Genomic DNA, 19,108 nt, shown 5'->3' on the forward strand with positions numbered 1-19,108 from the left:
CATTAGAATCTGCCCCCATCCCCTTCCCCTGCAAAAATGGCAGAGGCTGGGTTTGGGCGTGAGACTTCTGGAAATGGGCCTCTGACATAATTTTCACAAAGAGGGAGAACCTCTCCATCTACCTGAATATTCTGGCTGAAGTTTTGCATTTTCAACTTTTATGCCGAGCGCTCTTTGCATTCAGAACCTGTTCTACGAAGTATGGCCATCACTTCAACATATTTTTAGTGTGTTAGCTAACAATTGACAGTGCCAGTTGAAAATGCTGAAGTTTAATGGGAAGGAACCTGTTCAGTGAAAAAGATAAGTAAGTTACTGTGTATGGAATTTGTTTTTATGTCAGAAATGAGCAATTGATGTGATTGCATGGATCCATTTATTCAATGAAGACAGTAGAACAATTTATCACAAAATAATATGACAGAGCCTTAGCCCTAAAGTAATTATGGAGCCCTGAATTAGGCTAAACTATGTTCACTTCGTAGGATTGAGATCTCCACCTTAATCCATTAGTGGGATTGTATGTGTGCTTTTTTTAAGCATTTGCAATAAAAAGTTACTTGCAAAAATGTATTAAAGTTAAAAAATTATCTTCAAAGGATGTAAAATATCTTTCAAAAATCATGCATTAGCACTACAGGATTAATAATTTAATTGTAATCAGTGATGTTGACATATCAAACATAAAATAACTAAGGTAATTTTTATCACTCGAACTCAAACATTTGCCTCCATATTAATCAGTTTTCCCTTCCATCAAGCTACAGGCTTTTAAATCCCAAGTTTCATGTTGCCTGATTAATTTTTAACTCAACTTCTGTTTGACGCTTTCAACCTTGGAGTCTTTACCTTTCATTGAGGAATCTCTGTGGAGAAGAGCGAGCAACCTAAGCCCACTTAGAATGTGCAATGATGCAAGTTCGGACGTTGTATTTAATTTTCTAATTCTGACACTGTGAAGGAACTAACATTTAAACTGCAGGCTTAAAGTCAACATTGTTGCTGCATCAAGTGAAATGTGCAAAAATACACGTGGAGCTGTAAAAAACCATCATCTTTCTAATGCCCTGACTGCTCTGATAAAGGGATCCAATAGCACTATTTTGAAGAGCATGTCTTGGCCGATACTTATCCTTCAATCACCGCCACTGTAAAAACAAAATCAAAATACCGTGGATGCTGGAAATCTAAAATAACAACAGGAAATGCTCCGCAGGTCGGGCAGCATCTGTCGAGTGGGAAAACAGAGTTCTCTTTTTCTGTCTTGACTGATGCTGCCAGAAGCGTTTCCAGCAATTTCTATTTTTATTTCGCTGGTCATTATCGCACTGTTGTTCGAGGGAGTTTGCTGTACATTTCCTACATTACAGCAGCGACTACCCCTCAGAAACACTTCACTGGCTGTGGAGTGCTGTGATTATGGAAAGTGTAACATAAGTGCAAGTTTGTCTTTTCTTTCCTCTCTTTGCCAACGGGCTGCCGCACCTCATCAGTTCCATTATAATGAGGCTCGAGTTTCAATTTCCAGGGGCACTCCAACCTCACCATTGTGGAATATAGGCCAGTGCCGCTCACACCCCGATTTAAAAAAAACAAATAAAATAAAAACTCAGCACCCAAAAATGGGCATGCGAGACTTTCTAGGGAAGGAAATTTTAGTTTGGATTGTTGGAAAAGACTCATCAGTACAATAGTTCCAATCCTTCCAGCATATTATGCGACACTGTGGTACAATGGTTAGCACTGCTGCCTCACAGCACCAGGGACTTAGTTCAATTCCCGGCTTGGGACCCTGTCTGTGTGGAGTTTGCACGTTCTCCCCGTGTCTCCGTGGGTTTCCTCTGGGTGCTCCGGTTTCCTCCCACAGTCCGAAAGACGTGCTGATTAGGTTGATTGGCCATTCTCAATTGCCCTCGAGTATTAGGGAGGTTAGCAGGGTAAACGTGTGTGGTTACGGGGATAGGGCCTGGGTGGGATTGTTGTCGGTGCAGGCTCAATGGGCCAAATGGTCTCCTTCTGCACTGTAGGGATTCTATGATTTAAAGTTAGACTGATGTGCTGGTGGCTTATGTGCCATTGCTGGTGATGACGGTCAAGGAAAATTAGACAAGAATGAAGCATAAAATTAAGGTGTATTTTTCTAAAGTTTGTTAGTATTAATTCGCTCAATATTATTAGCAATAAGACTTTTTACTTGAGATGTGATGTGTGTAAAGTATGTTTTACCAACATGAAGTTATGCCCATCTTTTAAAAAGGAAATTATGATAAATGCCTGGACATTTCTGAAAAGACTTTTAACACAAGTGAAGGGCGGGAGTAGATGACTCTTAAAGAAGAAAAGTTCAGGTAGTTTCTGCAATACATGTAATATTATCTTGGAGCCCTGGTAACAGCCCATCCCCTCCTAGGCACCTGTTGCACAAGTTTGATTTGTTCTACAGGTATTTTACACCAATAGCTGACAGTGTCTTAGCAACCAACATGATAAAATCTCAAGTCAGAAAGAATAATGATACAGTAGAAACTTTGTAACATAAGTGCTCATGAAATGTAAAACAAAAGGTTACATTTTGTTACTTTGTTATAAGAATTTGTTACATTTTTCTGAATAGAATTGAGTGTTTAAGCTGTGCACTGTTCTATGTTGCCCAACTCTGTAATAAGTCAGTGCAGCTGCTTGCTTGTATTGATATAATTTATGATCCAAAATGTATAGCTTACACTGTGTAATGTCAGTGTTTCCTCCATAGTTGCAGACGTTCAATGTGTCCTCAGCATGTGAAAATGTTCAGGATTTGATCAGTGGAGCAGCAATGGCCCAGGTGCTTAACCAAATGTAAGTCTTCCAATTTTTACATTTCCCAAATAGTTTGGGCTGGAAATTGGATTACAACCAAAACAGGACTTGATCCCAGTGCTGTGTAAGTACCTAATGAGGTCAGCAAAAGGACCACAGGAAATTGGTCCACTGACCTCATTAGGCTGATGTGGAGATGCCGGCGTTGTACTGGGGTGGGCACAGTAAGAAGTCTCACAACACCAGGTTAAAGTCCAAAAGGTTTATATGGAATCACGAGCTTTCGGAGCACTGCTCCTTCATCAGGTGAGTGCTCTGAAAACTCGTGATTCCAAATAAACCAGTTGGACTTTAACCTGGTGTTGTGAGACTTTTTATTGTGCTCATTAGGATGGTACCATTGCCAGTCGTGGCCCCAGCTGCATTCAAATATGCAAAATAGAAGCAGAAGTAAGATTCAATAAGATTGAACCTGCTTCGCCATTCAATAAGATCTAGTTATGTTTCGAATTCCATATTTCCTTCTACCCACGATAACCTTTGATTCCCTTGTCTAACAAGAATCTATCTATCCCTGCCTTTAAAATATTCAATGACCCGGCTTCCATCGCTTCCTGAGGCAGAGAGTTTCAAAGTCACACAAACCCCTGAGAGAAAATATCTTTCCTTATCTTGGTCCTAAAAGGACAACCCCTCATTTTAAAACAGAGCCCCCTAGTTGTTGATTCACCCACAAGAGGAAACACCCTTTCAATGTCCACTTTGTCAAGACTGTTCAGGATCATATTTACTTCAATCAAGTCACCCTTACTTTGCTAAACATGAGTGGAAATGAGCCCAATCCATCCAACCTTTCCTCATAAGATAAACGATTAATTCCACATACCAATCTAGTAAACCTCCTCTGAATTGCCTCTAACATATTTACATCCTTCGTTAAATAAGGAGACTACCACTGGACACAGTATTCAAGATACAGTCTCACCGAAGCCGTATATAACTGAAGCAAAATAACCTTTCTTTTATGTTCAACTCCTCTCATAATAAAGGATAGCATTCGATTAGCCACCTTAATTACTGGCTCAACCTGCAAACTAACTTTTAGTGATTCATACTAGAACATCTCGATCCCTCTGCACATTGGAATTTTCTAGTTGTTACCTGTTTAGGGAATGCTCTACTTTTCTATTCTGCCTACCAAAGTGAACAACTTCACATTTTTCCGCATTATACTCCAACTGCCAGAGTTTTGCCCACTCATGCAACTTATCTATATCTGTCTGAAACCTCCTTATGGCTTTTTCCACAACACACTTTCATAGCCATCTTTGGGCACAACATCAGAGTAGAGGGACGCTCCTTTAAAACTGAGATGAGGAGGAATTTCTTCAGCCAGAGGGTGGGGAATCTATGGAACTCATTGCCACAGAGGGCTGTGGAGGCCAGATCATTGCGTGTCTTTAAGACAGAGATAGATAAGTTCTTGATCAATAAGGGGATCAAGGGTTAAAGGTAAAAGGCAGGAGAATGGGGCTGAGAATCATATCAGCCATGATTGAATGGCGGAGCAGACTTGATGGGCCAAGTGGCCTAATTCTGCTCCTATACCTTATGGTCTTATGGTCTTTGTGCCATCTGCAAATTTAGCTACCATGCCTTCACTCCCCTCATCTAAGTCGTTGATATAAATTGCTTGTAAGAGGGAATAATCCAGCCAAGGGTTTAAGGTAATTTGGGGAGGGTGAGTGTTGGGTGGGGTGTGCTCAGAAGAAAGGAGGCTATCCAAAGAAGAATAAGTGGTGGTTAACAGTGGTTGGGAGTTTTTATATGTCACTTACCTTTCTGGTGGTAATCTCTGCTGATTCCTTTAAGGATGTAGATTGCAGATTGTGGTGCTATGCAATTGTGCTGCTACTGAGGACTTGCAGCTCCTTGTGAATAGCTCAGTTTGTTTCACATGGTACAATGTTAACACAGCACTGCATGTTGGAAGATTATCCTGCACACTATCTGTTGATTGCTTTATTGTGAAAGCTGAGGGAGAATTGAAACTGTTGACCGGGAAAAGTTCAGTCTCTCCAAGTTAACAACAAAATGTGTCAGGCTCTTCTGTTTTGTGAAAAGTTTCTCTTTTTTTTTCTGCAATCCTTGTAGAGACCCGTCCTGGTTTAATGAATTGTGGTTGAGTCGCATTAAAGATGATGTGGGTGAAAATTCGAGATTGAAGGTACAGTAGTGAAGATAATGAAGCTGATACTTTCTTCGTCAGAAACTTCCATCATATGGATATCTCAAGTGTTTTTAGGTGTCTCTGATTTATTTCAGCTCGGGTTTTTAAAATATCAGTTCTCCTCAGTATACCTGCTTACAATGAAATTTAAAGTGAAAAATATTAAGTGTAATTTTGTAAGAAATTGTGATCAGCGTGATTCAAATTGCCATGAATCCGAGGATTATTTCCCCAACATTGGAAGTTACAGGTGCACTTTTCTTCAACCAAAAATGTAGGGCAGTTTAAATGGTTCAAAATAACAAATATTTGGTTGCTTTTATTTGTGGTATAAGAAATAGTATACTTGCATGTTCTAATACAATTCCAATTAAATATCTGCATTCAGTATATGAAAAAAGGATATTTTTTGGTCTTGTGTTTCTGTAATTAATTGGACTGATAGTTGTGGTACAGATTTCCTCAGATGGTAAAATTTCTTGTTTGCTGTCTCCTGATGGTAGATTTTAGAGATTTATAAATCAGTTGTGTGTACTGACTGAACTAAGAAATTTTTGTTCACCTTATTCGACACAGATGAGTAATTTGAAGAAGATTCTCCAGATGGTTCTTGATTATTATCATGAGGTAAGGCTCCGAGTTAATATTGTAGCAGACTACTTGGTGCTCAGCTGAGCAAATTTGCAGCATAATTGCATAAGTATAATTTAGGGCTTTTGAGTATAAAGCCTTTAATTTTCTAACAAGTTTTGTCTTTTCCAGTCAACTTAATGAATGTATGTTGAATACTTTTTGCAAATGTTTACTGTACTCTCCTGAGCCTGAACTGATTAACCCAAGATGACCTGCAAATCCTGTATTCTATCCATCATCAAGACGACTTACTCGCTGCTCCATATTTTCCACCCCCAAACCATTCTCACTGTCATTGCCACTGAAACTCTTATCCCCTGTCCAAACAGCCACTGCCCATCCTGGGTTTTGCTGTACTATATTAGTTAAGAGAATTAGCTACACCGCTGTGAGATGGGGCTATGTTCATAAAGAGTTAACACTGGGGCCGGAATGAACACATTGTTCTGCTAATCTCCCATAAGCCAAGCCACCTTTTTACATTCAGTATTATTATTTCCTCCACTTCTTTTCTGAAGGCATTCAAGTTGTGTAGTTTTATATGGTATCTCATCAAGGATACTATTTTTCATGGGTTAAGTAGTGAGCATCATGGTTTATTCAACTGTGGGAAGCATCGCAACTGAGCCTGATCCTGTCCTCCAAATGCTTGCACATAAATGAAGAGGGTACAATATCATGGTGGTTATGTTTCTGGACTAAAGCTTGGATTAATGATTTGGGTACAGAAGCTGAAGGATTTAAACTCAGTTAATTAAATAAGTCTGGCTGGGGGATTTAAATTCAGTTAATTAAATAAGTCTGGAATAGAATGCTACTATCTTGTAACGATGACTGTGAAACTACCTGATTGTCATGAACAATCTGTCAGGTTCACCAATATTCTTTATGGATGGAAAGGAAATCTGGTGTCCTTCCCCAGTTTGGCCTCCATGTGGCTCTAGGCCCATGTCAATGTAGTTGACTCTTAACTGCCCTAGCTCTGAAATAGCCTCACAAGTGATTCAGCTATATTCACGTAGGTGGCTCACTGCCAGAGGGCAATTAGGATGGGAAATAAATGTTGGCCTTTCCAGTGACACCTACATTCTGTAAATTATTTTTTAACATCCAGTTGTTGTCAATCAACCTTTATTAGCTTAAACTAATTAAGCACATTTTTAGCACTCTACTGCTGCACTACCTGAAATCAGCTAATTTAGTACAGAGATTAAATCTGGGATTTTAGGATGTGGGTGACTTAGTGATTGGGTAATATGTTTACAGTCACAGCCAATAGAGGTAAATCTGGTATTCAGATGATGGTGTCCACCTGCACAAATTAGTTACTTCAGTTGGTCAAAGAATCTATCTACTGTTAGTAGGGTGGCATGGTGGCACATTGGTTAACAATGCTGCCTCACAGCGCCAATTTAATTCCAGTCTCAGGTCACTGTCTGTGTGGAGTTTGCACTTCCTCCCCGTGTCTACGCGGATTTCCTTCGGGTGCTCTGGTTTCCTCCCACATTACAAGGATGTCCAGGTTAGGTTGACTGGCCATACTAAATTGTCCCTTAGTGCCAGAGGGATTAGCAGGGTAAATACACGGGGTTATGGGGATAGGGCCTGTTGTCAGAGATAGGACTTATTGTCGGTGTGGGCTCAATAGGCCAAGTGGCCTCCTTCTGTGCTGCACTGATTCGATTCTATGATCCTATGAGTAACTGATAACTATTTACAGGTACTGGGCCAACAAATCACAGACTCTTTCCACCCAGATTTGAATCTGATTATAGAGCATGTGGATATCGTGGAACTGGGTCGATTGCTCCAACTGATTTTGGGGTGTGCAATAAATTGTGAGAAGAAGCAGGGTATGTACAAAACCTCTCTCAATGACTTATGATTTAACAATCCTGAAATGAGAGCGTAAGAATTAAGAGTATTCAATTCCTAAAACAATGCTTATTGTATTTCCTTTCCTGACAACTTTTCAGGAGAAATTTATTTAACCACTGAGTGGTGAGAATGTGGAATTCACTATCTCATTGAGTAGCGGATGAAGCAAGTAGTATAGATTTGCATTTAAGAGATAGCTAGACAAGCGTTGGGGGAGAAGGGTTATGATGATAGATTTAGATAAGGAAAGGTTAAAGGAAGCTCGAATGGAGCATGGACTCTCTGTTTCTCTGCCGTATGTCCTTTGTCAGGCTTGTCCAACCTTTTCCATTGGGGGAGCAGAGTGTTGACAAAGGGGCCGATGAGGATATTTCAGAAAGATAACATTTGGCACAACAATAAACTGAATATCAAAAAAAGCTCAGGGATTAAAAAGGAAATAATTTCTGAAGAAATGTAAAGCAATGTTAGAACATTAATTTGATAAGTTAATGAAGAATAATTAATAAAAATGACCAGGTGTCAGGGTCAAAGTGTGTGGGTGGGCATGGGTGTGCGTGTCTGCATGTCCAGCTCACTTACAGTTTCAGGGTGCTGGCTCACTCACCCTCGTCCACTGTGAATATCTGTTGGTGAGGGGTGATGAGAGTAAATGAGAAACCTAATACTGAGGATAAAATACATAGTCACACACTGTCACACACCCGTGAATATGCGCACACGCACACTGCTCCCCACCCCTCCCACATGCCCACTCACTGCTCTCTGCAACTAGGGCAGGACCCGCATGAGGCCTCCTGAGCTCCGGACAACTGTCCCCAACTCCCCACCCTTCATCCACCTCAGAGTAAATTAAAGTGGAGGCTGCCTCCGAGGTCTGGCCGGCCACATTCTATCATCACCATCCAACTCCCCAGTGGCGTGCGGCAGCTTCTCTGAGCTCCTCACACTGAAACCAAGAATTTAGACTTGCCTGGCAACTGACTGCAGTTGGCTTCTCCAATCACAGGCTGGTTCCCCTCTGCATTAGCTGCTGAATGGCTCACTAGAAAGCCAAAAGCATGGAGAAAGCAGCCTGCCATTGGATAATCAAGCTCGCAGCATTTTCCAAAATCATGTCCATGAAATTTTCAATGCTTGATTGCAACAATGTCTCAGGGGCCACATCTGGCCCCTGGGCTGGAGGTTGGACAAGCCTGGCCTATGTAATCCTTTTGGCTAGATGTAATGGTTTTTGATGGGGTGAGGGAGGCAGAAGGGAAAGTGAGTGGCCTACTCGCTCCTGCCCCTGTTGTCTCAATGCAGTGAATTAAACATCGGCTGGACAATTAGTAGCTGTCCAGTAGGAAGACAGTCAATTAGCAGTGCAAATTGGGCTGATTAGCAGTGTAAACAGAATGTAGGCTGGGACATCAAGAGGTACAGGTGTTATAATGTAAACAGGAACTCAGCCATTGCCACAAATCTAAAGGCCTTCCGGACTCCCTCTTTATTTCTCGTGGCAGGCTCAAAAAAGTCAATAAATGAAGTCAAAAATCATACCGCCACTGTCACCAGCAGAATGTACTGCCACAAGTAGCCATGTTACCATTGTAAGAACTGTCAGAACACCAAGCTTAAGTCCAACAGGTTTATTTGGAATCTCGAGCTTTTGGAGCGCTGCTCCTTCATCAGATGAGTCACGTGTCATCAGGCGTTGTGAGACTTCTTACTGTGCCCAACCCAGTCCAACATCGGCATCTCCATATCATGGCTACCATTGACACTGCAAACCGCCAGCTCAAAGTGGAGAGGATCTCCAAGAAGATCGTGAGACTCACCTGATGAAGGAGCAACGCTCTGAAAGCTCGTGATTCCAAATAAACCTGTTATGAGACTTCTTACTGTGCCCGTCCCTGTCCAACACCGGTATCGCCACAAAATGTTACCATTGGCAGGCCTTTCTTTTCACCCTTCTGTCTCATCATACCTTCCTTAAAGCAGTCCTGAACATTTTCCTGCCCGATACCTGGAAAGTGCAGTGGGTAATAAAAAAACTGCCTCTTGAGGAGCTCACGAGCTTGTCGATTGGTAATATGAAAGTGGCAGGCGGGCTTCCAATTTCAGTGCCCGCTCACCTTTCTGAGACTGGCATGATGACATCCAATTGCAGACCCGATGTCATCATACCCTATCTTAATATCCTATGTACGGGTGTGAAATCCAGTCTTGACTATATCTTTAGTGCTTTGTCAGAAAGAGTTTGATGCCAAATTGCTTGGCTATATTTTCTTCCACTTTTTTCCCTATCTTTTCTGAAGGCACTGATTCATACTGGGTGTAAGGGTGTAGCCAGCCTTCTTGTACTTCAGGCATACCTTCATGTACAAGCCTAGACAGATAACTTTGGCAAGCCCATCATAACAGTATCACATATGAATGCAATTCTGTCCTTTGTTTGCAGCATCACATAGACATGCACATTTCCTACAGGAGTTATTGGAATTCTTCCCCTGGCTACAATTGCGCCCCTCCCCCACAGCCAATTCCTTGTCACTCACCATATTAGACAGATTTTTGATAGGCAAGGGCGTTGAGGGCAGACAGGACAGTGGAGTTGAGACCACAACAAGATCAGCCATGGGCCAAATAGCCTACTGCAGCTCTTATGTTCCTTAACCCTGGGGAGTTGAGTGAAAATGTAGCAGTCCTACTGTTACAGCAGCTGACAACCAATAACTCATCACAGACTGGCAATGAAGCTGGGATCTTTTCTCTTCTTTATAGCATTTTGTAAGCCATCGAAGGACCTTTGTTTTGCTTAATGTACGTTCATAACAGGGTTGGATTGTTACAAAATGTTCTATGAGTTGCTGATGTATTTGAAGGATTAAAACATTTATAAGCGTTTGGCTTTTGTAACTTTAATTTTTGTGTTGCAGAGCATATTCAGAATATCATGACGCTGGAAGAATCTGTGCAACATAATGTTATGACTGCCATTCAAGAAGTAAGGAACCATAAATCTAAGTGTGTCTCAGCTCCAGTCCAGGCAATGTCCTGTTAAATATAGTAGGTTTTCACAAATAAGGACAGAGATGAAATGACAAAGCTCATCTGGTTCATTGATGTCCTTCAGAAATGAAGCTGCATCTCTTACTTGCTGTCACCCGTATCTGACTCCTTTCCCACACCAATGAGGTTGACATTGAGCTGTTGTCTGAAGTGACTCAATGAGCTGCTCAGTTGCTAGGGCAACTAGGGTTGGCCAATAAATGCTGCTTTTGCCAGCAGTGCACAAGCCTTGAGAGAGAATAATAATTAAAAATGCAAGACTGTTTGTAAAAAGCAGTACTGCAACTGTTACTTTATATATAAATATTTATACTGAAAAGTTCAACATAATGTTTCAGTGAGCACTTAACTTAGTAATTCAAATCATGGAAAAGTATACACAAATAAGTTTCAAGAAAACATTATAAACTTTCTTTGGCATCACGCCACAAGTTGTTAACGAGGTAAATTTGGAATGCATTTCTGCCAATATTAGGCAGGATGTTAGGTTTGGCATTGGTGGTCAATAAGAATAACAATAATGGTGATAATTATTTTTGAGATGGACATACATCAAGAAAAGTCACAAAAGTGAGTGGTTAGCACTGCTGCCTCACAGCACCAGGGACCTGGGTTCAATTCCCAGCTTGGATCACAGTATATGTGGAGTCTGCCTGTTCTCCACGTGTCTACGTGGGTTTCCTCTGGGTTCTTCAATTTCCTCCCACGGGCAAAAGATGTGTGGGTTAGGTGGATTGGCCATGCTAAAATTGTTCCTTAGTGTGCCAGGGGGACTATCTAGGGTAAATACATGGGGTTAAGGGGATAGGGCCTGGGTGGGATTGTAGTCGGTGCAGACTCGGTGGGCTGAATAGCCTCCTTCGGCACTGTAGGATTCTATGATCTATATGATTCTGTGATTATTTTAAGATTGTGGTCAGGCTTGTTCTACAATGAACTGAAAAATACTAGATCAACAATGAATGATGTAACCCAAAAACAGGAACTGAATTTTATCTATCTTCAGTTTAAAGTGTTCTAAGCAGCAACTAATGCAGGCTCTTTAACTGAATGGTGGGCAGGTAAACAAAAAAAAATGAACAGAGTAACTCTGTGAGACAAAAATGTTCCTGAGTCCCGTGTTCACATACATGTTTAAGAGGATCTTTGGATTTTCATAAAAATAACAAACTGTCTTCAGTTTCCGCTTTATTGAAGATAAGACGGGCTGGCCGATCCTTTTTGGGTGGTCACCAGCAGAGGTTTGGCAGGGCAGACCTGTTGCCTTCTGAAATGATCTGACATTAACCCTGGGGAATTTTAAGCTTAAATTTAAATATTTTCAGCATGTTGCCAGTGGTGTAGCTGCCTCCAATGCCTCTAGACGTATGGGAGGAGGGTAGGAAATGTTCACTGCTGCAGGACTGCAACACTTATTGCACCTGAAGGAATCAGATAGGCTAGCGTCCACAAATGGAAACATTTTGCTGCTTCGAAATGTGGTGGCATGGCCCCTTTAAGGGGGCGTTCCCTCAGAGCCATGTGGTCAGGCCAGATCCCATGGAGTGTTGAGGCGGTGGTCAGCACTGCTGCCTCACAGAATCAGGAACCCGGGTTCAATTCCGGATCTCGGGTGACTGTCTGTGTGGAGTTTGCATATTCTCCCCGTGTCTGTGTGGGTTTCCCCTGGGTGCTCCAGTTTCCCCCCACAGTCCAAAGATGTGTGGGCTAGGTTGATTGGCCAAGCTAAATTGCCCCTTAGTGTCAGGAGGATTAGCAGGGTAAATACTTGGGGTTATGGCCTGGGTGGGATTGTTGTCAGTGCAGGCTCGATGGGCCAAATGGCTTCCTTCAGAACCATAGGGATTCTAAACTGAGCCAATCGAATGCCAGGGCACGCATCCTGGATCAGAAAGGATCAGCAGTTGGAGCTAGGGAAGAGTTGTGTACAGTCATATAGTTATTCTGTCGGACCCTATTTGTATAGACAGTTAATTGCTGAGTTGGTAGTACAGCCTTTTTGTTCTGAAGCCTCATCGAGTTGCCCTCGATTTATTACACTGGCGATGAGGAAAAACTTTCCAAGTTCATTGGGGATTGCAGTGCTCAGCTAGAGGGGGAAAAGGCTGAAGTGAAGATAAGAAAAAGCAAGGTGCAAAGTTAAAATACCTTTGATCGGGAAATTAGAACATTTCTACCCCGAAGTAGAAAACTGGGACCAGTATCTTGAGATTATTACTTTCTTTGCTACCATTGAGATAACAACTGTTGTGCCAAACCCAGAGTTACCAATGCATTTTGATGATTCTGGCAACACTTGGAAGCCCCTTTTATACAACCAGTTTTTACTCTCAGTATTGCTGATGTGGTAACGGTTTATGGGGTTAGAGGCAATAGAATTGGGAAATTGAAGGGAGGGGAAAAATATTAATTGGTTAATTTTACATTTTAGCTCATGAGTAAAGAACTGGCAGGAACATTTGGCGCCGAAGCTTCTGGAGACTTGGAACAACAAGTAAGAAGAGAATCTCAATTAAGCATTTCTTTAAGTTGGCTAATTTTTTGAATTTCAAATCCAGAATAAACTTGATTTCAACCTCATTTCTGCTTCTATTTTAAAGCTACTTGTATAGCATATCGTTAATAAAAAAGAATGTATGGCATACTCGTAATCTTTGCTCACCATATATACAAGTACGATTCATAGAACAATTTACATTTTTAAGCTTTTTTAAGAGGTCAGGGTTTATTTTTAGTATTTTAAACTTAATATTCAGATTGTGTATTGCAGTGCTGAATTGTAGTTTACTGAGCAAAAGGTATTTAATATTTAATATACCAGTCTCCTTACAAGCATTAGTTAAAGTGGACAACTTAGATTCTTATAAAACTTCTCAATCAAAGAGAAAATATCTTGGAGTATGTTACATGACAGGTGAAAGGCAGAGACCCAAGAGGGAATGCAAGTATTGGAAGGGCGTAGGCATAATCAGACGCTTAGAGGCTTTTTAAGAAGTAAGTGATGCAATAACTTAGAGATCCTTTCCAGGGACAGGGCTGAAAGAATTGCCACAGATGGCAGAGTAGAAGAAGCAAGAAATGATCCACAGTGGGAGGGACAGATATTCTGCACAGGAAACATATAGGTTCAGATTATTGAAGTGGGTGGCAAGAGGTCATGGAGGAATTTGAAAAGAAGGGATTAGGTCTAAAACACATTTTTTTAGGGAGGCTAAATTATGACAGTGCCAGTCACTTTAACATCTCCCTTAATTGTCAAGTTGTCAATAAACAGTGTCGAGCAAAGTTCATCAATCCTATTGAAATGGGGCCCAAGCATCAATTTGTCTTGTACCTTTCGCCAATGTCATTGAGTGCGCAGTAATGGCCACTTCACCTATTTTTCAGCTGTTAATGATGCAAGTTGAATTTCCCCTCCACTGTAATCCTAGACTTTGGAGAGAGGGTACATGTTGGGGATAAGAGTATGGTAGTTATAGAGGAGTCCTTTATTCCAGAGGAGAGTGATATTGAAGGAGGTGGGGACAATATCTAAGTTTTAAATCCAATTTTCCAATATTAACAAACATGGCAGAGGCTGTGAAGGTGGGCTGGTAGAAGCTTGAATGGAAGAAAGCAAGGCAACACATGGTGTGGTTCTTAGATGAGTTGAATTTGATATTTTGAAGAAACAACCGGCTTTTAGGTGGCTAACTTGATTAGGAGAACGATTATGGTGCAATCGGGGTGAAGTAAATATCAGAGGGGGTACAGGCAGCTCTGTGGATTGCAACAGGTTTGGACACAAATAAATACATCAGCATTTTGCCTTTAGATTTTAATGTTGTGAAAGAGGCTACTTCTGCAGTTTTTCAGGAGCTATGTTATCCAGATATGTTAAATGTCTAGCTCACAGCTGCTGAATTTGTTGACTCTGCACACTTGATTATTGAAGCTGGACATCCATAGGATTGAATGGTGTCTTCTGCTGCAGTGAGGCACTTAATTTCTGCCTTCAGCTTCCAAGCTTTTTTTGGAACTTTTCTCTGGTGATTTGCTCCTATGCCTTCACTTCTTGAGCTTTTCCTCAGATTAGACTGCTTCTTTAATATTCCCTTCAATTTTCCAAGATTTTAATGTTCTTCGGTAGTTTATGTGATGTTTTGAGTTCCATTTGCTGCTCCTACACTTGGCTCTGTTCAACACTACACTGACCCTTAGGTGCAGTTATCTTATATTACTGTATGGGCAGTACTGTATTACCCATATTAACCCTTTATAATGTCAGGCCCTTATACTACACTAACCTCTTCATTATTTGTCAAACTGCAATTTCAATCTCTTCTGATCTGTTTTCCAGTTCTCAATTCTTAGATTAGACTACTGGAGCTATGTGTGGTAGGTGATAAACAAGAATTTGCAAGGAATGAAGGAAAATGTAGAATTAAGGCAAGACAGTAGCAGTGATGATCAGCTGTAGCATCAGTCCCACTATTGTTGGCCGATCATAAGAGATAGAAGTCGCACTGAGACAATTAATGAGTTTTCCCAACAATTTTTAAATAAAATAACTTGCAATCTGGATATAAGTTATGGCCCTAGGTCTTCAGAACATTAAAAAAAACAGATTGCAAATATATTTTATTCTATCTAAAAAGAAATAGCATATGTTGCACATTAAATCTCAAAGTGAACAGAAAAGCTAAATAGTGCACAAGAGATCTTTTATGTTGCCTTGGAAAGAATGCACAATTTATTTATTTTGATTTCAGCTTAAAAAGGCCCAGGAAGACCTCAGCGAGGCTTTGCTAGCGAGGGAGGAATTGACACAACGTTGCCAGGAATTGGATATTCAGGTTGGTGTACCATAACCTACAATCTGATCTGCATTTGGGAAACAGCCCCTTGGCAGGTGCCTATGAACCATTTAAAATTTAATTTAAAAGATAGGGGTCAGCATACTCAGCCAGAGTTGATCTCACTATGTGGGCAAAGGGTTTAAAAACAACTTTAAACCACACTGCCTGCACTGATCTCATCTGTTTACATAAATTTATGCTATGAAACGTGAAGTGGTCCCATTGTGGATTCTCCGTGTGTTTTTGTAGCATTGCATTTTTTTTTATTCATGGGACATGAGTGTCGCTGCCTGGCCAGCATTTATTGCCCATCCCTAGTTGCCCTTGAGAAGGTGGTGGGAAGCTGTCTTCTTGAATCGCTGCAGTCCATGTTCTGTGGGTTGATCCACAATGCCGTTAGGGAGGGAATTCCAGGATTTTGACCCAGCAACTGTGAACAAACGGTGATATATTTCCAAGTCAGGATGGTGAGTGGCTTGGAGGGGAACTTGGTGTTCCCATGTATTTGCTGCCCTTGTCCTTCTACATGGAAGTTGTTGTGGGTTTGGAAGGTACTGTCGAAGGATCTTTGATGAACTGCTGCAGTGCATCTTGTAGATAGTGCACGCTGCTGCTACTGAGCATCGGTGGTGAACGGAGTGGATGTTTGTGGATGTGGTACCAAACAAGTGGCCTGCTTTGTCCTGGATGGTGTCAAGCTCCTAAGTGGTGTTGGAGCTGCACCCATCCAGGCAAGTGAAGAGTATTGCATCACACTCCTGACTTGTGCCTTGTAGATACTGGATAGGCTTTGGGCAGTCAGGAGGTGAGTTACTCGCTGCAGTATTCCTAGCCTCTGACCTGCTCTTCTAGCCACTGTGTTTATGTGGTAAGTCCAGTTGAGTTTCTGGTCAATGGTAACCCCAAGGATGTTGACAGTGGGGGATTCAGTGATCGTAACACCATTGAATGTCAAGGGGCAGTGGTTAGAGTGTCTCTTATTGGTGATGGTCATTGCCTGGCATTTGTGTGGCATGAATGTTACCTGCCACTTGTCAGCCCAAACCTGAATATTGTCCCGATCTTGTTGCATTTGAACATAGAGAGTTGTGAATGGTGCTGAACATTGTGCAATCATTGGTGAATATCCCCACTTCTGACCTTATGACAGAGAGAAGGTCCTTGATGAAGCAGCTGAAGATTGTTGGGCCTAGGACACTACCCTAAGGGACTCTTGCAGTGATTTTATATGTTGCAGAGCAATGAAATAATTATAGTAGTTTCTAAGTGTGCAACAGATTTATTTACAAAAGCTTATCTCTGGAATCACCAAAATGTCTGCACCATGCTTAACTCTGTGATGATGATTAATTTAGTTCTGTGCCCACACCCAGGCTTAACCATTTAAGCACAGTGAGCATAGATCAGTTACCAGACTTGCATCATAAACCAGTACATTTGAATCATTGCACATGTTCCTCATTGTAAGACAAAAATGCTTATCTTAAGTTAAATATTCTGAACAACAAACATACATGGATCAAGTCATTTCTAAGAGAAAAATAACAAGTTGGTCTCTAAGCACAGAAATAGTCTGAGATACGAAGGTCTCCAATGACTATGCTTAGATCTACGCACCTTGATTACGTGAACCTGAATGAAACCCAGTGTTGAAGTTTCACAATGAAGATGAGGTGACCGTAGGTAAGTGGGTAGAAGTTGATAACCTGATTCTGCCATAGCTAACACTGTAGTGATTGATGCGGAGAGTGAACTTTCTACCAATGAGATTCATGTTCCAATTTTCACAAACATGATTGCAGTTTAATGATCCCACTGCCTAGCAGAGTATTTGTGTTCAGTTTCCATGAAAGAGTGTAATGCATAAGCAATTGGTCGTTTGCTTCCTTCAATGTACTGAGAGAGTATTCAAATACATTTCCTATTGTGCCATGTGTTTCTGCATATGAATTGAAATGCACAAGGATTCACGGAGATGCTATCTTCATATTTAACATAACGCTATTTGCTATGTAATTGTCTGTGCCCATTGTGTATTCTTGCAGCGATTGTAAAGCCATTGGACATCTTATTAGAGATGGTCATTGCCTGGCACTTGTGTGGCACGAATATTACTTGCCACATGTCAATTTAAGCATGGATCTTGTCCAAGTCTTGCTGCATTTGAAACTGGACTGCTTCAGTATCTGAGGAAATGGTAGAGAGGAAATTGCAATAGTAACGAAGTTGTTTTATGAATCTAGAAGCAGAAGATCCTTTATGTAACGTAGCTCTAAGAGTTGATATGACAATTGTAAACAAGTTTTTCTTGTTTTTCTAATACATTTTACTTTAAAATGTCTTCTGAGAGTGTGTGAGGGTGGAGGAACATATGAAGGTGGTGGGTCAGGGTGTTTGTGGGTGGAGGGTCAAGGTGTTTGAGGGCATATCAATTCAAGGTCTTCTAAGGTAACTCCTGTAGCTCACTAATGTTGGAAGAGCATTGTGAGCATATATCTTGCTCTCCATCGAATCCAGAGAACATTGGAGAGGGTGTTGGGTTTTTAATATGCGCTTTTAGAGAAAGGAATTCAAAGTTAGGTAGAGAACTCCTTTTAAAGGAATTTCACCCTTGTTTTCCAGCAATATTTTTTTTAAATTTAACTTTCCCTCAAATCATTTATTGATACAAATAAACTTGTAATAGGTATCGACATGGCACTTGTTGCAATGATGTCATGATTAGAAATATGGTGATTTTGTTAAAAATGAAAAGCTTGCAGGAATAAATCTAATGCAGAATAAAGTTTTCTTTTAACTATGGCAAAATTAATTGTGGTGAACAAAATGTTTCAAAAATGAACTTGGGGAATGCAATTTTGATCTGGATTTTGTGATCACGCCACTGTTTTTTGAAAGTAATAAACCTAATAAGTGCAATTACTTAATGCAAAAGTAATTCTCTTTTTGACTTAAAATAGTTTTGTTTTGCAACAAATCATTGATGAATGGAATCCTGCAAGAACTGCATACTGAAACTTTCCTAAGAGGCTCCTGCTTTAAGTTTGCCAAAAAAACATTGTTTTAACCTAATCAAATGATTGGATTGAGTGAGAAAAGATTAAAACCCATTTGTTTTTAACTGCTTCTCAGATTTTAAGTGATATATTGCTGAATTTCAAATTATCTTTCACTGGTCCATTTTGAATTTAACATTGATGAACATTCCCTTATTGCTCTCTTGTTTTGTTCTCTCCCTTTAAGTGATCACATCTTGCTTGACTTTGACCCTTCATCCCCACTATTTAGTTTAAAGCCCCCTCTACTACCCTAGTTATACAACACACCAGAACACTGGTCCCAGCATGGTTCAGGTGAAGACCATCCCAATGGTACACCTCCCTTTGTCCCCAGTACTGGTTTCTCCCACATCAACCTTTGAACCATGCATTCAACTCTCTAATCTTATTTACCATGAAATCCAGAGATTACCACCTTTGAGATGTTGCTTTTTAATTTAGTCCATAACTGCTCATGCTCCCACTGTAGAATCTCTTTCATTGTCTTATCTATGTCGTTGGTACTACGTGGATCCTGACAGCTGGATCCTCTCTCCCTCCCACTGCAGGTTCCTCTCCAGTCCAGAGTAGATGTTCCACAACCTGGCACCGGGCAGGCAACCCAACCGTCTAGATCT

The 19,108-nt window shown here is 40.9% G+C and overlaps 1 protein-coding gene across 1 annotated transcript in view; it reads left to right on the top strand.

Moving 5' to 3' along the window:
- The window catches only part of hook1 (hook microtubule-tethering protein 1), a 67,721-nt gene that overhangs the window by 11,915 nt on the left and 36,698 nt on the right, over positions 1-19,108 (top strand). The window contains exons 2-8 of the mRNA XM_078218519.1: positions 2,753-2,838; positions 4,954-5,026; positions 5,606-5,656; positions 7,383-7,515; positions 10,462-10,529; positions 13,026-13,088; positions 15,346-15,429. Of these exons, the coding sequence (XP_078074645.1) occupies positions 2,753-2,838; positions 4,954-5,026; positions 5,606-5,656; positions 7,383-7,515; positions 10,462-10,529; positions 13,026-13,088; positions 15,346-15,429 (558 nt within the window). The remainder of the gene's footprint in view (positions 1-2,752; positions 2,839-4,953; positions 5,027-5,605; positions 5,657-7,382; positions 7,516-10,461; positions 10,530-13,025; positions 13,089-15,345; positions 15,430-19,108) is intronic.

Source organism: Mustelus asterias, chromosome 8 (genome assembly GCF_964213995.1).
Source record: "Mustelus asterias chromosome 8, sMusAst1.hap1.1, whole genome shotgun sequence".
Classification (NCBI taxonomy): domain Eukaryota; kingdom Metazoa; phylum Chordata; class Chondrichthyes; order Carcharhiniformes; family Triakidae; genus Mustelus; species Mustelus asterias.